Source organism: Ruditapes philippinarum, unplaced genomic scaffold, assembly GCF_026571515.1.
Source record: "Ruditapes philippinarum isolate M1 unplaced genomic scaffold, ASM2657151v2 ctg6122_1_1_1_1, whole genome shotgun sequence".
Taxonomy (NCBI): Eukaryota; Metazoa; Mollusca; class Bivalvia; order Venerida; family Veneridae; genus Ruditapes; species Ruditapes philippinarum.
Window position 1 is genome coordinate 98639 of NW_026863003.1, and position 16663 is coordinate 115301.

Consider the following 16663-nt stretch of genomic DNA (forward strand, 5'->3'; position numbering starts at 1 on the left):
AAGTTTTACATTTTTTGGATTATCATTTTACTGCAATCTATCCACATAAAACCCGCCCTGCATCCATCATCCTACCGCAACACCTCCTCCAAAAATGCCCTAAAAATGCCCTCTTATACTACTTGCAGTGTTATATGACAAAAATGTTTTAAAAAAATAATTTAGGCCATGAAAATATGTTTTTCAAAAAGTGCATATTCTAAGAAAATGCTATTTTCTATAGCTTTTCAGACTCTATTTACAATATTCATATCAAATATGAAAAAAAGCAAGAGCAGAAAAGCATCAAAACATATGTACTTATGACAATTATATAGATAAATAGAGGATATTTGTTTGTTTGTGTGTAAGATGAAATTTTATTTCATCGAGTGGGCTTTAAAAACAGTATTCTCACGAGTGGCGAAGCCACGAGTGAGAATACTGTTTTTAAAGTTCACGAGATGAAATAAAATTACATCTTACACAACAAACAGACAAATTTTCTTTTTATTTTATGCTTAAAAACAAGTTAAAACGAAATTTCCATAATTTTAACGTTAATATTAAAACTGTTTCCCCCATTGAGAGCCCCATTTATTCGGAATTTCTCATTAAAAAAAAAGAAGTCTTGAGCTGAAAAATAAGTCCGCCAATCAACATTAAATGACGGTGATATTTATTAATTTTATTAAAAAAATATGAATGATCGCTTGTTTTGATAATAAAAACAAACAATTCTTGTAGGAGAAAAAGTCCAACCATCCATCCATATTTCTGTTACTTAGTGCGAATTTATATTAGACCTGGCTTTGTAAATTGTAAGCGGCAGCCATTTTTTAAAGTTGTGTATTTCATGGTAGGAAAATAATTGTGTAAGATTCAGAGGGATATAATTTGGATTTGTTAGTCATACACATTTTTAAAAGAAAGAAAACTTATTTGAGGATTGTAACAGACAAAAAATAAGTGTTGACAGATGTGAAAACATTCAGAAAAGGAGCTAGGAAAATGGAAAACTTGGAAACCTGCTCAAGAACGCTGGGTTGATTTAACTTATTCTTCGAGTTATGGCTGTCAATGCTTTCAATTTTTCATAAAGCATACGGCAGTTATTGCCCGTAGGATACTTTTATATGCCCAAATGTCATCAAGAGCAGTTTTGCATGGGGAAGGAATGTATTTTTGAGACTGTCAAAATGAAACAAAAAAACGAAATTTGGTGATTGGAATTTCATGAATTTGAATGAATAGAAGTAAGTTTTCTTCTTTTTATTACTTTTGACATTTAAGTTATTAATCAATTTCAGTTTTGCTTTTTCTTTAAACAGCCTGACATTGTCAGAATTGTCAGCAAAAATAAAATTGAGGTACCACATGGGGAAAATCTTAAAAAAGTAGTTTCGTCATTGAAAAGAGTGAAATTATATTTTGATAATTTTCACTGTGAAATTACCAAATATAATTTTCACGGATAAATCAGTAATCCACAGAAAAGCATAAAATAAATACTTTTCATTGCAATTGTTCACTTTAAAATAAGATGTGTAATACCTGCTTCTTTAAATATTTTATACTGAAAAAGATCATACCAATTAATTCCTTTTCTTTGATGGCGTTTTCTTCAGTATCAAGCGACATTTCACCAAAGTCTTTTTGGCAAGAGCCTATAGTATCTACAATACATGCTTTGTTCCCCTTGCAATGAGTCAAATTCAAACCATGCGTCTTATTACAATTGGTAATCAAGATGTCAGTAAAATTAGCTGCATCAGCAATGAATGTGACCGGTCTAGCTTTGGCTGGATCATTGAAGAATGTAAAATTACGCCCGCTCGTACTCGAATTATAATATCCGAAAAGGGATTCATTTTTCGTCAGCATCCCTGAAAACGAAGATAAAATGCAAAATGGTCATTTTTAATACTATCATTTCTTTATTTTTAAGTAATACTTATACGTGTTTATTCACAGAAGTACCGAGCTTGTTCTGAATTTCATTTTTCTTTTGTTATAATGGTTATAAATGCAAAATGAATCGAATATATAACACACCTTACACGCATCAACACATTTTCTTAAATAGAATTATTTCTAATAATATTTTTTAAAGTTGGTATATTAAATTTATGTATTCAAATGTAATATCTGAGAAATGCGACCAATTATAACACATGTATAACAAATGTTGAACAAATGGAAAGTAAAAGCAGGTTTATAAAGAAGTTATGGTATATACATAATTAAAGAAATAGTCTTCGTTGTCTGGCAAAGACAGAAATCTTACAAATAACAAAACGAAATGATTGCCTATACAGTTGTATGTGCTCTTAAATCCGAGTTTGACGTTTAGACAATGTTTTATGGTACGATAAACCAGAAAATTAAATTGAAGTTAACAGTACTAAACAACCATTTATGACTATATGATCTGCTTTTAATAATTATTTCATCTGTCTGTGTTGAATAATTACTTTAATGTAATTGTATTGATAATAAAAATTATAAATAAAAATCAAAAACAATTACAAGATTGTCCAAAGCTGTATAGCGTTGTTTCATTTGAGTCGGCGGGGAGAACTGTACCATTCTTCTTTATAAAATCGTCTGTACTGATTCCATTGTTGTTTCCGAGAAGCCCAGACGTTTTTCCTTTAAAAGGTTCATCTTTTGGTACTGATAAGACGATACTAAGGATATCACTAACGCCAACCTGATATTGAAAATTTATCATTTTATGTTCATATACGCACATCATCAACGTGCAGCATGTGGTCAACTATTAAATTCGCAAGATATTTTCATTTTAGTAACGAAAAACGATGAAAGTTTTGTTTCTGATAAACAAATCGTAATGAGTTAAAGGCATACATAAAATATTTCTATACGATATTTACCCTTATAGTTAATCCAGACTTGAAAATTATGGAAATTGTTGCATTGGACGAGGTGATGGACCCGTCATCAAAATCAAGGTTTAAAACTTTAGAGCTAGAGAAGGTGGTGTTCAGGACATTGTTGATGTATAGGTTTGCTGTCTTTAATGTTCTATTCATCAACAAGAGCTCTATCTTTGTTTTCCCAACCTCCTTAAAAGAGAAAATAATAATTACAAAAATAAATCAATGTCAAAAACATGACAACACTTTACCATTGAGAGGGAAAATATCAACACATTTGCAATATAAACCTTATATCTAACACATATTTTCATAAATGACTTAAAATTGATAAGAATGTTTAAAACATTTATTGTATCATAGTTTGAGGACCTTTCTGTTATAAATGTGTCAGAGTGCGTTAACTGGAGTACAGGTATTAATTACCCGCACACCAGAGCATGCCCATTGATCGGAGTTTACTTATTTAGACGACAAAGAAAGGGAGTGCGATAGAAAAAGTCATATTCAGATACTCTTTCATTGGTTATAATATTGTGACAACAGGAAAAGGTGTTTTATTTGCCGATGATACAAAAGAGATAGAACATCAAAACACTCGGCATTCTGATTTATACTCGGGGGATACGCCCCTTCGTACAAATCAGATAGCCTCGTGTTTCGATACTCTTGTTATTGCATATACGTAGAAATAAAAAAAATAATTAAGCTTTACAAATTATTTACCTGAGCAGCAAGTCCAGTAAAAATGGTTGCAGACTTTCTGTCATCAATGTGCTCTGTTCTAACTTGCACCTTGACTGATCTAAAATTAAAGAGAAAGGGAAAATTTTAAATTGTTTTACAAGTTAATGTTATGAAGCTTATCTACCAATTCTATTTATACAAATCTAGAAACTGCACAGTTTCTTGTTTGGTTGGTAATAATGACAAGAGTTTCAAGAGTTTATTTCAAATTACATTCGGGCAATATGCCCATGCGTACACAGTATATAAGAAATAGAGATACAGCGGTATAATATTATGTCATAGTGGTCTGATCTAGAATATCTATAAAGTCCCTTTATCATTCATTGGAATAAAATTCTATAAATTAATACTTTGCCCTACACAAAATTGATCGCCATCGTGATAAAAAAGACATCATCATCGTTGTCGTAGTCATCGGCACCATCACTATCAACTTCATTGTAGTCATTATCATTATCAGTATCTTATTTCATCATCATCATCATCATCATCATCACCATCATCATCATCATCATCATCATCATCATCAAATTAATCACCATTATCATCATCATCATATTCTATCTTAATCATCATAATCATCATATTCTATCTAATCATCATCAACATCATTATATTCTATCGTAATCATCATCATCATATTCTATCGTTATCATCATCATCAAATTCTATCGTAATCTTCATCACCATCATCATCATCATCATCATCATATTCTGTCGTAATCATCAACATCATGGTTATCATTTGCAATACAAGTATTACATATATAAACATTACTTTCCAACAAAATATATAAGTAAATAACATACTGTGATGCGTCATCTAGAGACAATAGAGTGTACTCTCCGCGTCCATTAAATGTATAATTCTTGCCATCTAATGTCGTAAAATGAGGGTCACCCCATGACAAAGCTGCAAGAAACAAGATAAGCAACATTAACATGGCAAGAAAAAATGTTTTAAAATCAAAGGCGTTCTATAATTTGGTGACTAAATAGTATAATTTTGCGTAAATTGTCATACATATTTAGAAAGCAGGCAATTTGAAACAAAGTATTATCTAGAAATGTAAAACATTATTTTCATAGTCAAATGTATATACAATTAACGTCTTCCGGTTAGACAATGCTAGATTTATAGAAGATGTACTGTAATGTTATATTTGAGCCGCGCCATGGCAAAACCAACATCATGCGTTTGCGACGAGCATAGATCCAGACCAGCCTACGCATCCGCGCAGTCTGATCAGGATTCATGCTGTTCGCTAATAGTTTCTAGTAATTTAAAACAAATCAGATATTAAACACTCACACCAAGTTGGTGGTAGATAACTGGAGCAATTGTCAGATGGACTTGTTTGGTAGAAAACATTACAAGATATGTTTTCGCTGTTGTTACAACAAAGTTTGTAAGCATTTGTGACGTTGACAGTCTCTAAGTAGCCTCCTCCAGGGTATCCTTTAATAAGGCTTCCATACTGACTACTGAAATAAGAGATAAATAAAGTTAGGATATTTAATATAAAATCGCCATATTACAATTATCATTCAAACGCCATCTAACATTCATCATAAATTTGTTATGATCATAGAATCCACATGCAACGTTCATATTAAAGCAATAATTATAAAATCACAATGTTATTAAATTCCTCATGCTTATAAACTGCCATGCAACATTTGATGATAAAATTGTAATGCCACATTTATAGTCAAAATCGCCAAGTAATATTAACCATATAAATCAACATGATCATAAAATGGTAAAGCAACATTCAGGAATATAAAACCGCCATGTATCATTGACCATAATATGGACATGATAAAACTACTGCAATTAACCAATCTAAATATAATCGCCATGTAACATTGATCATTAAGTTGACATATATAACATTCATCTTAAACTTGCCATGGGTCAGTTTTGATCACAATGTAACATTCGTCATAAAATCGCCATAATACCGATATATAATTGAAAATTCAATCTATACGATTCAATAGAGGTAAGAAAATCTCTGGCGCCTGTGTCAAGAAGATATGCATGAAGTTGGTCAAAACAAAAAACAAAACAGAGAGTGGCATTGTTTAATATTTTCAATTGGTATAGTTTTTACAGTAATTGAAGATTATGTAAAAATTAAAAAATATGAGCCGCGTCACAACAAAACCAACAAAGTGGGTTTGCGACCAGCATGGATCCAGACCAGCCTGCGCATCCGCGCAGTCTGATCAGGATCCATGCTTGTGGCTTACCAAATCTATTACAAGTGGAGAAACTGATAGCGAACAGCATGATCCTGATCAGACTGCGCGGATACAGGCTGGTCTCGATCCATGCTGGTCGCAAACCCATTATGTTGGTTTTGTCGTGACGCGGCTCATATCTTTTATTTGCAAATGCCGTTTTATATCTACTTTTATTAGTTTAAATAGGCTGTTCACATACGATTTATTAATAAACTTATGTTATGTTGTTATGTTTATAGACATTCCAAACTGAAATTTATGTTTATAGACATTCCAAACTGAAATTTATGTCTATAGACATTCCAAACTGAAATGAATGTTTATCATATTATTTTAACTATTTATATTTATCTATTAAACCAAACCTGTAGTGACATAGTTGACGCCTCTCATTGGGTTGTTTGAATCTGGGAACGTATTGCTGCACGGTTATTCCTTTTATAGTCTTCTTGCCCTCAAACTTGAACCTTGTATCACGCATGGCTTGGGCTTCACTACACGGGCATGGTTCTGAACTTTCTACATTGGTTTCCAGAGTATTCACCGCAGCAAGACATGCTAATTTTGCTTTCCATTCTACGGAAGGTGATGTTGCATTAAATATCCATCGACCTTTAATACCTGATGATTAAATTACAAAGGTTTTTAAGATAGTTACTTTGGAAGTAGTTTGTTGCGAATATATTTGTTTCAGTCTATTTTTACGGAATGCTGGATAACATTACAGCTTACTATTCTTTCCTCTGTATAATGCTTTAAATTCAAAATATTTTAATTCGTGTTGAGTCCGCGTACATATTGTACAACATTTAGAAAGTAACACTGACTGTTAGAATGGTGTTCCTAGTCTGACTTAAGCAGTCAAATCGTATTTGTTTTGCGTGTGCGAGCGTGCGTGTGCATGCGTGTGGCTTAAAGATAATTTTAGGACATATCCCGGCGGTTGGTGCAAATGTCTCCTCATCCTTGGATTAAACCAGATACCCATTGATTACTAACTCAATGACTTCCTACTGAACTTAGACTGTTAGTTCAATGATATCATGATACTTAGTTCCTTTATTTGTATAATACCAAACTTTTTTGGTTGGGTTTACGTCGCACCAACACAGTCAAGGTCATTTGGCGACTTTTCCAGCTTTACTGGGGAGAAAGACCTCAGATGCCAGGCCATGCATTATTTCAAGCACGATCGGGCACCTCGGTAGAACCACCGACGTCCCCTAAAGTGGCGGGATAGCTTCCTCACATGAAAGAATGCAAAGTCCCTGTCTAGATTCGATCCCACAGCGGTAAGGGGCAAGTGATTTGAAGTCAACGACCTTAACCACTCAGCCACGGACACCCTACTAAACTTTTTCCTCTATTTTCTAATCAAATAAATATACGATGAGTTAGGTGCAAGATGGGTATAAAGAAGACACAGTAAAATTCCTTTACTTTTTTTCAAATTACTTCATCGTTCTTGATATGACAAGATGAGTATAATCTGAATGACTTGTTGTTCATACTTAAGTTTATACTTAAAACTGTCGCCATTTCTCCTAACGTGGCACTTATGAGATAACTTACTTGAGTCATAATTCATCATATTTGCCGACGTGAAGTTATTACTATCTAATGTCATCAGTTTGTTCTTGTGATTAAAATAGTAGCCAGCTGCCACAATTCTATCAGAAAATGTCCTCCACGTGAATATTTCTTGGTCGTAGTTAAACATCATATACGTGTTTGATTCTGTCGCACCGATGACAACTTGAAAATCTGCAGCCTGTAGTTTTGATAACAAAATGTAAAAGAAAACACTGAAAAATGGCATTACTGAAATAATACTAGTACATCTCATCATGTGGGACAATCAAAAAGGTGCTTGTGAAATGTACGAACGATCGATGGTTACGTTTCAACTTCATGAATTCCCGATTTCAACATACAGAAATCACGAAGTCACGATTTCATCTTCACGAGTTCAACTTCATTAATTCATATTATGAACTTCATGATTTCATCTTCGGGTATACACGATTTCAACTTCGTAAAGATAAAATTTTGAATTCTTGAAGATGAAATCGTGAAGTTCAAAACGTGAATTTGCAAAGTTGAATTTGTAAAGTTGAAATCGTGAATTCAAGAAGTTAAAATTGTGAATTCACGATGATGATATCGTGAATTCAAGAAGTTAAAATGTCCCCACCGGTCTTTCGTAGAAATGTGTTTACCATTTCTGTGGAATGCATAGAGGATCTTGAATTAGTATAGGTTTAATGCTGAATTTCTTCAACGAGTTATAATTTATACTTCTATAATAAACACACACGAATATGTTATTCTATTCATCACATACATAAAATTAGAACTGTTTACACAGTTAAAAAATGATTGTTTTTATTGATGCGCTCAAAGAGTAACGCTATCATTTAGCGCGTCTTTACCTTATGTTTGTTAAATTAAACTCAAATGATGGCAGGTCAAAATATATGACCGTGCACGACCGTGAAATTCCATTTTTATGGAGTCACAAAAGCGGCACGGGTATGTATAAAAGTTCATTTTTACCAAATGAAAACACCCATTCTCCATGAATAGTTACGATTCTACAAACCTCAAAATTTGCGTTCTGTGAGTAAGGGTAAGGTACGGCTCGCTTCCAAGTCACCACTATACCTGTCCTAAAATCAAACATAATTTCATCATTAGTAATTAGTTATTGCCCATTATAACTTACTTTTGTTCTATAGCTCATTTTAGATCTATCAGACTTTTAATTCTACAAATTCGTCTTATGATGTGATGATTATTGATTTTGATTCTCTGCGTCTCTTTTCGTTCACAGTCTTATTCTTTATGATTACTCGTAACGTACAGGTTTCAATCCCTTACATCTTCTATCAAACTCGCCTTCTAGAATTGCTATGAACATATTCACAACTAAATGTATATATACAACCTTTAATATATTAAAAAAATATACAAACATATTTAATAGAATTTATATTCAAACACTTTAGAAAATTAAAAGAAAAACACGTTACTGAATTTCTATACGAACCTAAGGCTGTTTACTTGTAGATGTTTAGCTATATTTTCAAGATCTTTTCCATTCAATTCATTTGTAATTTCGACATCACTATTCGTTCCATGTATTTCAATATCCGCCCACAACGGTGCAATTATTGGGACTTCAAATCGGTCCCAGCCGCTAGATGTCGCTGGAGGATATGTTTCGTTAATAACATTCCCGAGAGTTATATATCCGTTGATACTGACCTGAAAATTATATCCATAATTTATGTATAATCTAAACTTTGAAATGTTTGTAAAAATCGCACTAGTAGGTTCTACTATTTTAGAAATAAAACTTTGACATAACAGGACAAAACTCTATGAATATGGGACGTGGGCTCTATTAAAATGTGGAAGATTTGACGGAGGAAACAAGTCGAGTTTTCTTTTAATTATTATCATTATTATCTCTAACACATTCTTGTTGTTGTTTGCCAGCCGAATTTTATGTGACATTGAAGACTTTGTGTTTTTAATTGAAGCACAGTTTTCAAACGGAACCTCGATTGATGGTGGAGTAATTGGTGCCAATGATAGTGTGAAACATTCCACCTGTGTGGAACCCCTTTTACATTTTTCAGAGCTATTGATATAATAAAAGAAACCTGGGTTAAAATGACCTATTCATGGTCCTTTCTTTTTTTACTTAATTATGTATTTATTTATTTATTTCTTCAGATATGTTCAGATAATACTGTGCCCATTTTTCTCTCTAAAATTTCTTAAGATATTGTAATCAAACTTCTATAGATTATCGCCACATATTGTAAGGTTTCTGTGATTCTACGCGTACGGTCATTTTGGTTAAAACATGGTCCTTGATTGTAGTGAATTTTGCGACCCAACTGTTTGTGTGTACGATAAAATGTAACCTTTAATTTGGTGCTTATTTCAGTCGTTTGGTAAATTATTTCAAAAAGTTATTAAATTTGACTCTAATTATCATGGTGAAAAATAGCTCCTTTGAATGAACTCACATTGCTTACAGTTTTCTAGGCCGATGATAGTATAGCAATATAGTATATTAAACTTACGTAGAACTTATTGTACATTCGGCCAAATAATGATAAGCTTTTGTTTACATGGTAAGGACCAAAAATCTCATCGTCCCCAGACTCTGTGTGTCCCACATTATCTACCGCTATTAAAACTTCCTCTGCAAATACAGAAATATAATTTGAAATTTCATTCAATTATGACCTAGAACTCACATGACTTGTCATTAAATAGCTATCAATTAGAAAAGACAGATTTCCCATTTTTATTCTTCTACTTTGAATGAGAAATAAAACTAATTGAAACTGGCCTAATTTCCGACAATTAAGTATGTATACCTTCGGTAGGTTATAACAAATGTGTACAATCCGTCTGAAGTTTAGAAAACCGTTACTTAAGAGCTGATTTTAATCATATTAATATACTAAAAATGGAACGGTAATAGCAAAGAAGCCAAATTTCACAAAGCTTACTTTATAAAATTATCAAGCTGGATCAAACTGATTGGATGACAGTGAATATGATGTCATATTTCTTACCTATACATTTATGATACCCGTCACCACGGTAACCATCTTTACATTTACATGTATAACTTCCATTTGTATTTGTACAGTTTGTATTTTTTGCACACGCAGAAGTTACATTACACTCATCAATATCTAGAAAAAAAATACCGAGACTTTATCAACATAATGTTTGAATCTTAACTTACCAGTAAAGTACTTTACTTTTTACACAACGAGTACAATTTATAAACGTCTAGTATACAGTAATAAAAAGAATTAGAATAAATATACCTACATCAAATTTGGCTTTCTTGATTTATGAATAGTTTTTAAGAAAAATGTAATTTTACCGGAGTACATTTTAGCGTTGCCATAGTAACGATTTACGACTTTTGATAAGTAAACGATCCTATTTGTCATTTGTTTATCTTAAAGTTTACTAAGTGAAATAATATATGAGTATAATAGTACAGGGTTATAACAATGTGCATAAATCGTCGTTTGTATACATGTATAGTATTTTTATTGTTACGAATAAATGTGAACCGCGAAAGAATAATGCACAAGTATATATGCAGAGTGCACAACAAGTGCAATTACTATTAATGGCAACGTCTCTCTATTTTTTAATCTAAGTACATGTGTATAAGTAAAAGAAAAACTATGCCCTTACCTACAAAACATGTGTCGCCTGTCCACCCTGGGGCACAAACACATCTATGATCTCCGGGAGTGTTCACACATGTAGCATTGTTAAAGCATACCGTGCTGTTAGAAACACATTCATCTATGTCTAAAAAACAAATTATAACGAAATATATAATAATTAGATAAAAAGATATAATAATTAGATAAAAAAGATAATTTCTATGCATTTGTTTATATGTTTATATGTAAGTATACACGCCATTATTGTTTATGGCAATAGATATTATGTTTGTGCCTTAATAAAATCTTCTTGAAAAAAAGTTATATCAACAAATCCTATATTAGATATAACAACTAACAATTACCGTCATTAATGAAAAGTCTATTAGACATAAAGGACTCATTTAATATGAAATTAGGCAAAGCCTATGAACGGGGAAGTCGTTAAAAAATCCTTTCATTCTTTCCGTTTTAAATGTGTCATTCGATATTACATACACCGCTTCCGTTTTCACTCGGAACACTCGACGATTATTACTAATCCGAAAAGTTGAGATTTGTTCCGTTATCGGAATACCCCGCCTATTATCATTGACATACATTGTAAATGGCGGCGCCCGACTAGAACTGACACTGAAAATTTTATTGATAGATATAGAATTCTATATATTTTTTAAATGTTTTTTTATTTGATTTTCTTTTAAATATTCACGTGTAGTCTATAGCCGGGCAAGCCAAAGCCCGGACATGCTTCGCGGGCCCGGTCTTTGACTTCCCCGTATTAGATATACCAACTTAGAATTAGCCTTTTCATTAATGAAATATTTATTAGACATAAAGAACTAACATAGGTTATATCAGTAAAGACTATATTAGATAATATGAAAAAGGCAAAGCCTCAAAGCGAGCTCGATGTACTTTTAACGTGAAATAGTATGAAATAATCGCTCATTTTTATTTCAAATGCAGTGACGAGTGCGTGTGACGTCACACGTACTGTGACGTCACACGTACTGTGTTATATGGCTCCGCCCCTGTCGTGAAATGAATAACGAGTTTTGAAAACGTTTATAAAACTTTGTTTATTTTATTTCACTCTATAATTTTTCAAGCGAAATAAAGATTATTTAAAGTGAAATAAATGAAAAACTTAAAACGTTTGCGACATTAAAATAGCGTACTTGATTTGTTTGTTTTGCACGCGTTGTTTGGCGCTACATTGTGACGTCACGTAAACAATACTTTAAACGTCTGTACAGCGTTAACGACTGAATAAAAGATATTGGTGTTCGAATTCATTTTCTTAGTTAGACCATTTTCTTTCATTCTAGATAGTTTTCACAACAAAATTCGACAAAAAAATTGTTTTTATTTATCAGATTTCAAACAAAATGGCGCCTTCGATTTTCATTTTTTATACACAGCTTCCGTTATTCTGGTTCCCTGTCCAATTATGGTTCCCATAGACGTGCGCGGGTGACCAGTCTACATGCACATCCGTTTTCAGCCAGAATTCCTCAGTTTTTATCGTTATCTTTAAATTCGAAAGGTTGCGATGTGTCCAACTCGGTACTTTGGACGAAAGTTTTCAAAACCATCACTTAGCAGGTACTCGCGTTACCGTAAAGCTCGCTTTGCGAGCAGGCCCTTCGGGCCAGCTCGTCGAGCTCGCTAATATGAAAAAGGCAAAGCCTCAAAGCGAGCTCGATGCACTTTTACGTGAAATAGTATGAAATAATCGCTCAATTTTTATTTCAAATGCAGTGACGAGTGCGTGTGACGTCACACGTACTGTGTCACAAATATGGCTCCGCCCCTGTCGTGAAATGAATAACGAGTTTTGAAAACGTTATAAAACTTGTTTATTTTGTTTCACTCTATAATTTTTCAAGCGAAATAAAGATTATTTAAAGTGAAATAAATGTAAAACTTAAAACGTTTGCGACATTAAAATAATAGCGTACTTGATTTGTTTGTTTTGCACGCGTGCTGTTTGGCGCTACATTGTGACGTCAAGTAAACAATACTTTAAACGTCTGTACAGCGTTAACGACTGAATAAAAGATATTGGTGTTCGAATTAATTTTCTTAATTAGACCATTTTCTTTCATTCTAGATAGTTTTCACAACAAAAATTCGACAAAAAATTGTTTTTATTTATCAGATTTTTCAAACAAAATGGCGCCTTCGATTTTCATTTTTTTATACACAGCTTCCGTTATTCTGGTTCCCTGTCCAATTATGTTCCATAGACGTGCGCGGGTGACCAGTCTACATGCACATCCGTTTTCAGTCAGAATTCCTCAGTTTTTATCGTTATCTTTAAATTCGAAAGGTTGCGATGTGTCCAACTCGGTACTTTGGACGAAAGTTTGTCAAAACCATCACTTAGCAGGTACTTTCGGTTACCGTAAAGCTCGCTTTTGCGAGCAGGCCCTTCGGGCCAGCTCGTCGAGCTCGCTAATTGAAAAAGCAAAGCCTCAAAGCGAGCTCGATGCACTTTTTACGTGAAATAGTATGAAATAATCGGCTCAATTTTATTTCAAATGCAGTAACGAGTGCGTGTGACGTCACACGTAACTGTGTTAAATATGGCTCCGCCCCTGTCGTGAAATGAATAACGAGTTTTGAAAACGTTGATAAAACTTCGTTTATTTTGTTTCACTCTATAATTTTTCAAGCGAAATAAAGATTATCTAAAGTGAAATAAATGTAAAACTTAAAACGTTTGCGACATTAAAATAATAGCGTACTTGATTTGTTTGTTTTGCACGTGCTGTTTGGCGCTACATTGTGACGTCAAGTAAACAATACTTTAAACGTCTGTACAGCGTTAACGACTGAATAAAAGATATTGGTGTTCGGATTAATTTTCTTAATTAGACCATTTTCTTTCATTCTAGATAGTTTTCACAACAAAATTCGACAAAAAATTGTTCTTATTTATCAGATTTTTCAAACAAAATGGCGCCTTCAATTATTATTTTTTTATACACAGCTTCCGTTATTCTGGTTCCCTGTCCAACTATGGTTCCCATAGACATCCGTTTTCAGTCAGAATTCCTCAGTTTTTATCGTTATCTTTAAATTCGAAAGGTTGCGATGTGTCCAATTCGGTACTTTGGACGAAAGTTTTCAAAACCATCACTTAGCAGGTACTCGCGTTACCGTAAAGCTCGCTTTGCGAGCAGGCCCTTCGGGCCAGCTCGTCGAGCTCGCTATAACCATTAAAAATCAACTTTATCATTAATGAAATGTCTATTAGACATGAAGGACTAACATAAAATATATCAGTAAATCCTTTATTAGATATTACCAATAACAATTTATTTTTCATTAATGAAGTGACTATTAGACATAAAGGATACATATTACCACTAACAATCAGCGTTATCATAAATGAAATATCTGTTAGACATGATGGACAATCATAGTTATGACAGCAAATCTTTTATTAGACATTAAGTGTATCATTAATGATATTACTATTGGACATGTGAGTAAACACAAAATGATAACACTATTAAATCCAACAATCAACAATTTTGGTTCAATAAAATAATTTATGGATAAAGAAGCTGTAATGACTTTTAAAAAATAATCATCAATAAAATTATCTAAGACGTTCAAAAATTATATTCATGATTTTTTTTCAACTTTATTCAGTCGATAAAGAATCGTGCTCAAAATTTCTGACACATGATCTACGAAAATTAACAATCAGGATAGTATTGTTTCACGAGGGGCAAATAACCTTTTCTTTATTAAGCAGTGTTTTTTTTTGTAATGATTACCTCCCCTTGTAAACATTTATTTTTATTTGTACGGTATAATATATTTCGACCTAGGGTTTATTATTATGTTAATAGTTCATGTTAATAATATCAAAATTGAAAATTTATTTGATGTTTCGTTATTATTATTGAAATTATTAAAGTATCATTAAATGTATAGAGCCTGACAAGCCTAAACGTTCTCTCTATAGTCTTGGTAGCTCAATTTTGATTTTCTGATATTAAAATCCCATAAAGTTTGAATGGACTCTTCCAAATTCAAACGTGGGCAAATCCATTTTCAAAAATCAGCAGGTTATGGTATAAAGAGATTTGCTTTTATTCAGCAGTAATAATATACTTACCATCACACATATATCCGTTACCAGTAAACCCTTCCCAGCACGTGCAATTATATCCTCCTTCTGTATCCGTGCAATTTGCATTCCTGTTACATTTATGGGTCTTTTCCTTACATTCATCGATATCTGAATTACAAAACATACATTTTTTTATTTCAATAGACGATTAGTATTTTGAGCTACGAGCAGAGGGCAAATAACACTGAAAGTAAACGTTACTTAACGTGTGTATTGGAAGTTAAACGAATTCAAACACATAAATATTATATAAAATCGTATTTTTTTTACCATATTTTTGATATACCCACTTTTTAAATTAAAAGAAAAACTCACTTTTACTGCAATCGTGTCCCTTCCATCCTGTCGTGCACGTGCACGTGAAATTGTTAACTTGATCGATACAGGTGCCATTATTGAAACATTTTTCACCCACGCAGTCATTAATATCTGGAAAAAATGATATATACAATATATCATAAACTATTGCCTTCAAAATCAACAAAAGAATTATTGATTAAAAATAATGTTTAACACGTACATGTATGCAGTGTTGGTTTTTGTTGTTGTTGCTGTTGTTAGTTTGTTGTGTGTGTTTTTTTGTTGTTTTTTTTTGGGGGGGGGGGGTGGGGGGGGGGTGGGGGGGGGGGTGGGGGGGGGGTAGTTTTTTTTGGGGAGGTGGGGTTGTTTGTTTTTTTATGAGGGGGGTTTATTTCACTTTTTTTTCCCCTTCTTTTATTTAAGAAATCTCTGTTTTTATTCAAAATTTGAATAGTTTGGCAAACTATACATCATGGACTGTAACTTATGTCCCTTGCACCTGCTATACTTAAACTGTCGTCTAAACACATGAAGAAATATGTTTACGTTACCGTTTAATTTGCTCCTGAGGATATTATATAAAGTATTAAATAAAACACACCATGTTCGCAATTTGTACCATTGTACCCAGGGATACAGGTACAATTATACATATTGACCATGTCGTTGCATGTAGCGCCATGTTCGCACGGGTTGCTCGCACACTCGTCTATATCTAAAATACAGGACTCTTTGTTTTATCATCTTAAATATATGAAGATTTTGTACCAGATTTCGTTTTGGTTTGTTTGTTTTTTGTTGTTGTTTTTTTTAGCTAGATTTCGCAGATGCAAGTAAAAGATTGAGCTAAAGCTGTAACAACTCTGAATATGCAAATCGAGATAAAACAGAATTATAAGAATGCATATATAGATAATTACTTACAGATATAAAGCGAAGAAAAACAGCTTATAGATAGAAATACATGACTGTTTTCTTAATTGCACTTTCGGTTAGAAATTTAATTTTGATTTTTAAAGTCAAAATGACGTTAGAAATTTTTTTCTTACAAATTTTTTCCCTTAAAATTTCCAATTACAATTTTTTGGCCTTTAAAAACCCGCTTTTTACAAAGA

General features: G+C 32.7%; 1 protein-coding gene across 2 annotated transcripts in view; it reads right to left on the reverse strand.

The window, feature by feature from the left end:
- The window catches only part of LOC132720855 (mucin-like protein), a 35959-nt gene extending 19668 nt beyond the window's left edge, over nt 1–16291 (reverse strand). For both annotated transcript variants that reach the window (XM_060705078.1, XM_060705080.1), the window contains exons 1-16: nt 16150–16291; nt 15564–15677; nt 15234–15356; nt 11121–11240; nt 10478–10600; nt 9977–10098; nt 8929–9146; nt 8482–8548; nt 7452–7650; nt 6245–6500; nt 4942–5114; nt 4440–4542; nt 3606–3684; nt 2877–3068; nt 2509–2692; nt 1572–1865 (exon numbers count right to left, since the gene is read on the reverse strand). In XM_060705078.1, the coding sequence (XP_060561061.1) occupies nt 1572–1865; nt 2509–2692; nt 2877–3068; nt 3606–3684; nt 4440–4542; nt 4942–5114; nt 6245–6500; nt 7452–7650; nt 8482–8548; nt 8929–9146; nt 9977–10098; nt 10478–10600; nt 11121–11240; nt 15234–15356; nt 15564–15677; nt 16150–16210 (2428 nt within the window). In that variant the 5' untranslated portion in view covers nt 16211–16291. The remainder of the gene's footprint in view (nt 1–1571; nt 1866–2508; nt 2693–2876; nt 3069–3605; nt 3685–4439; nt 4543–4941; nt 5115–6244; nt 6501–7451; nt 7651–8481; nt 8549–8928; nt 9147–9976; nt 10099–10477; nt 10601–11120; nt 11241–15233; nt 15357–15563; nt 15678–16149) is intronic.
- Nucleotides 16292–16663: the final 372 nt, after the last annotated feature.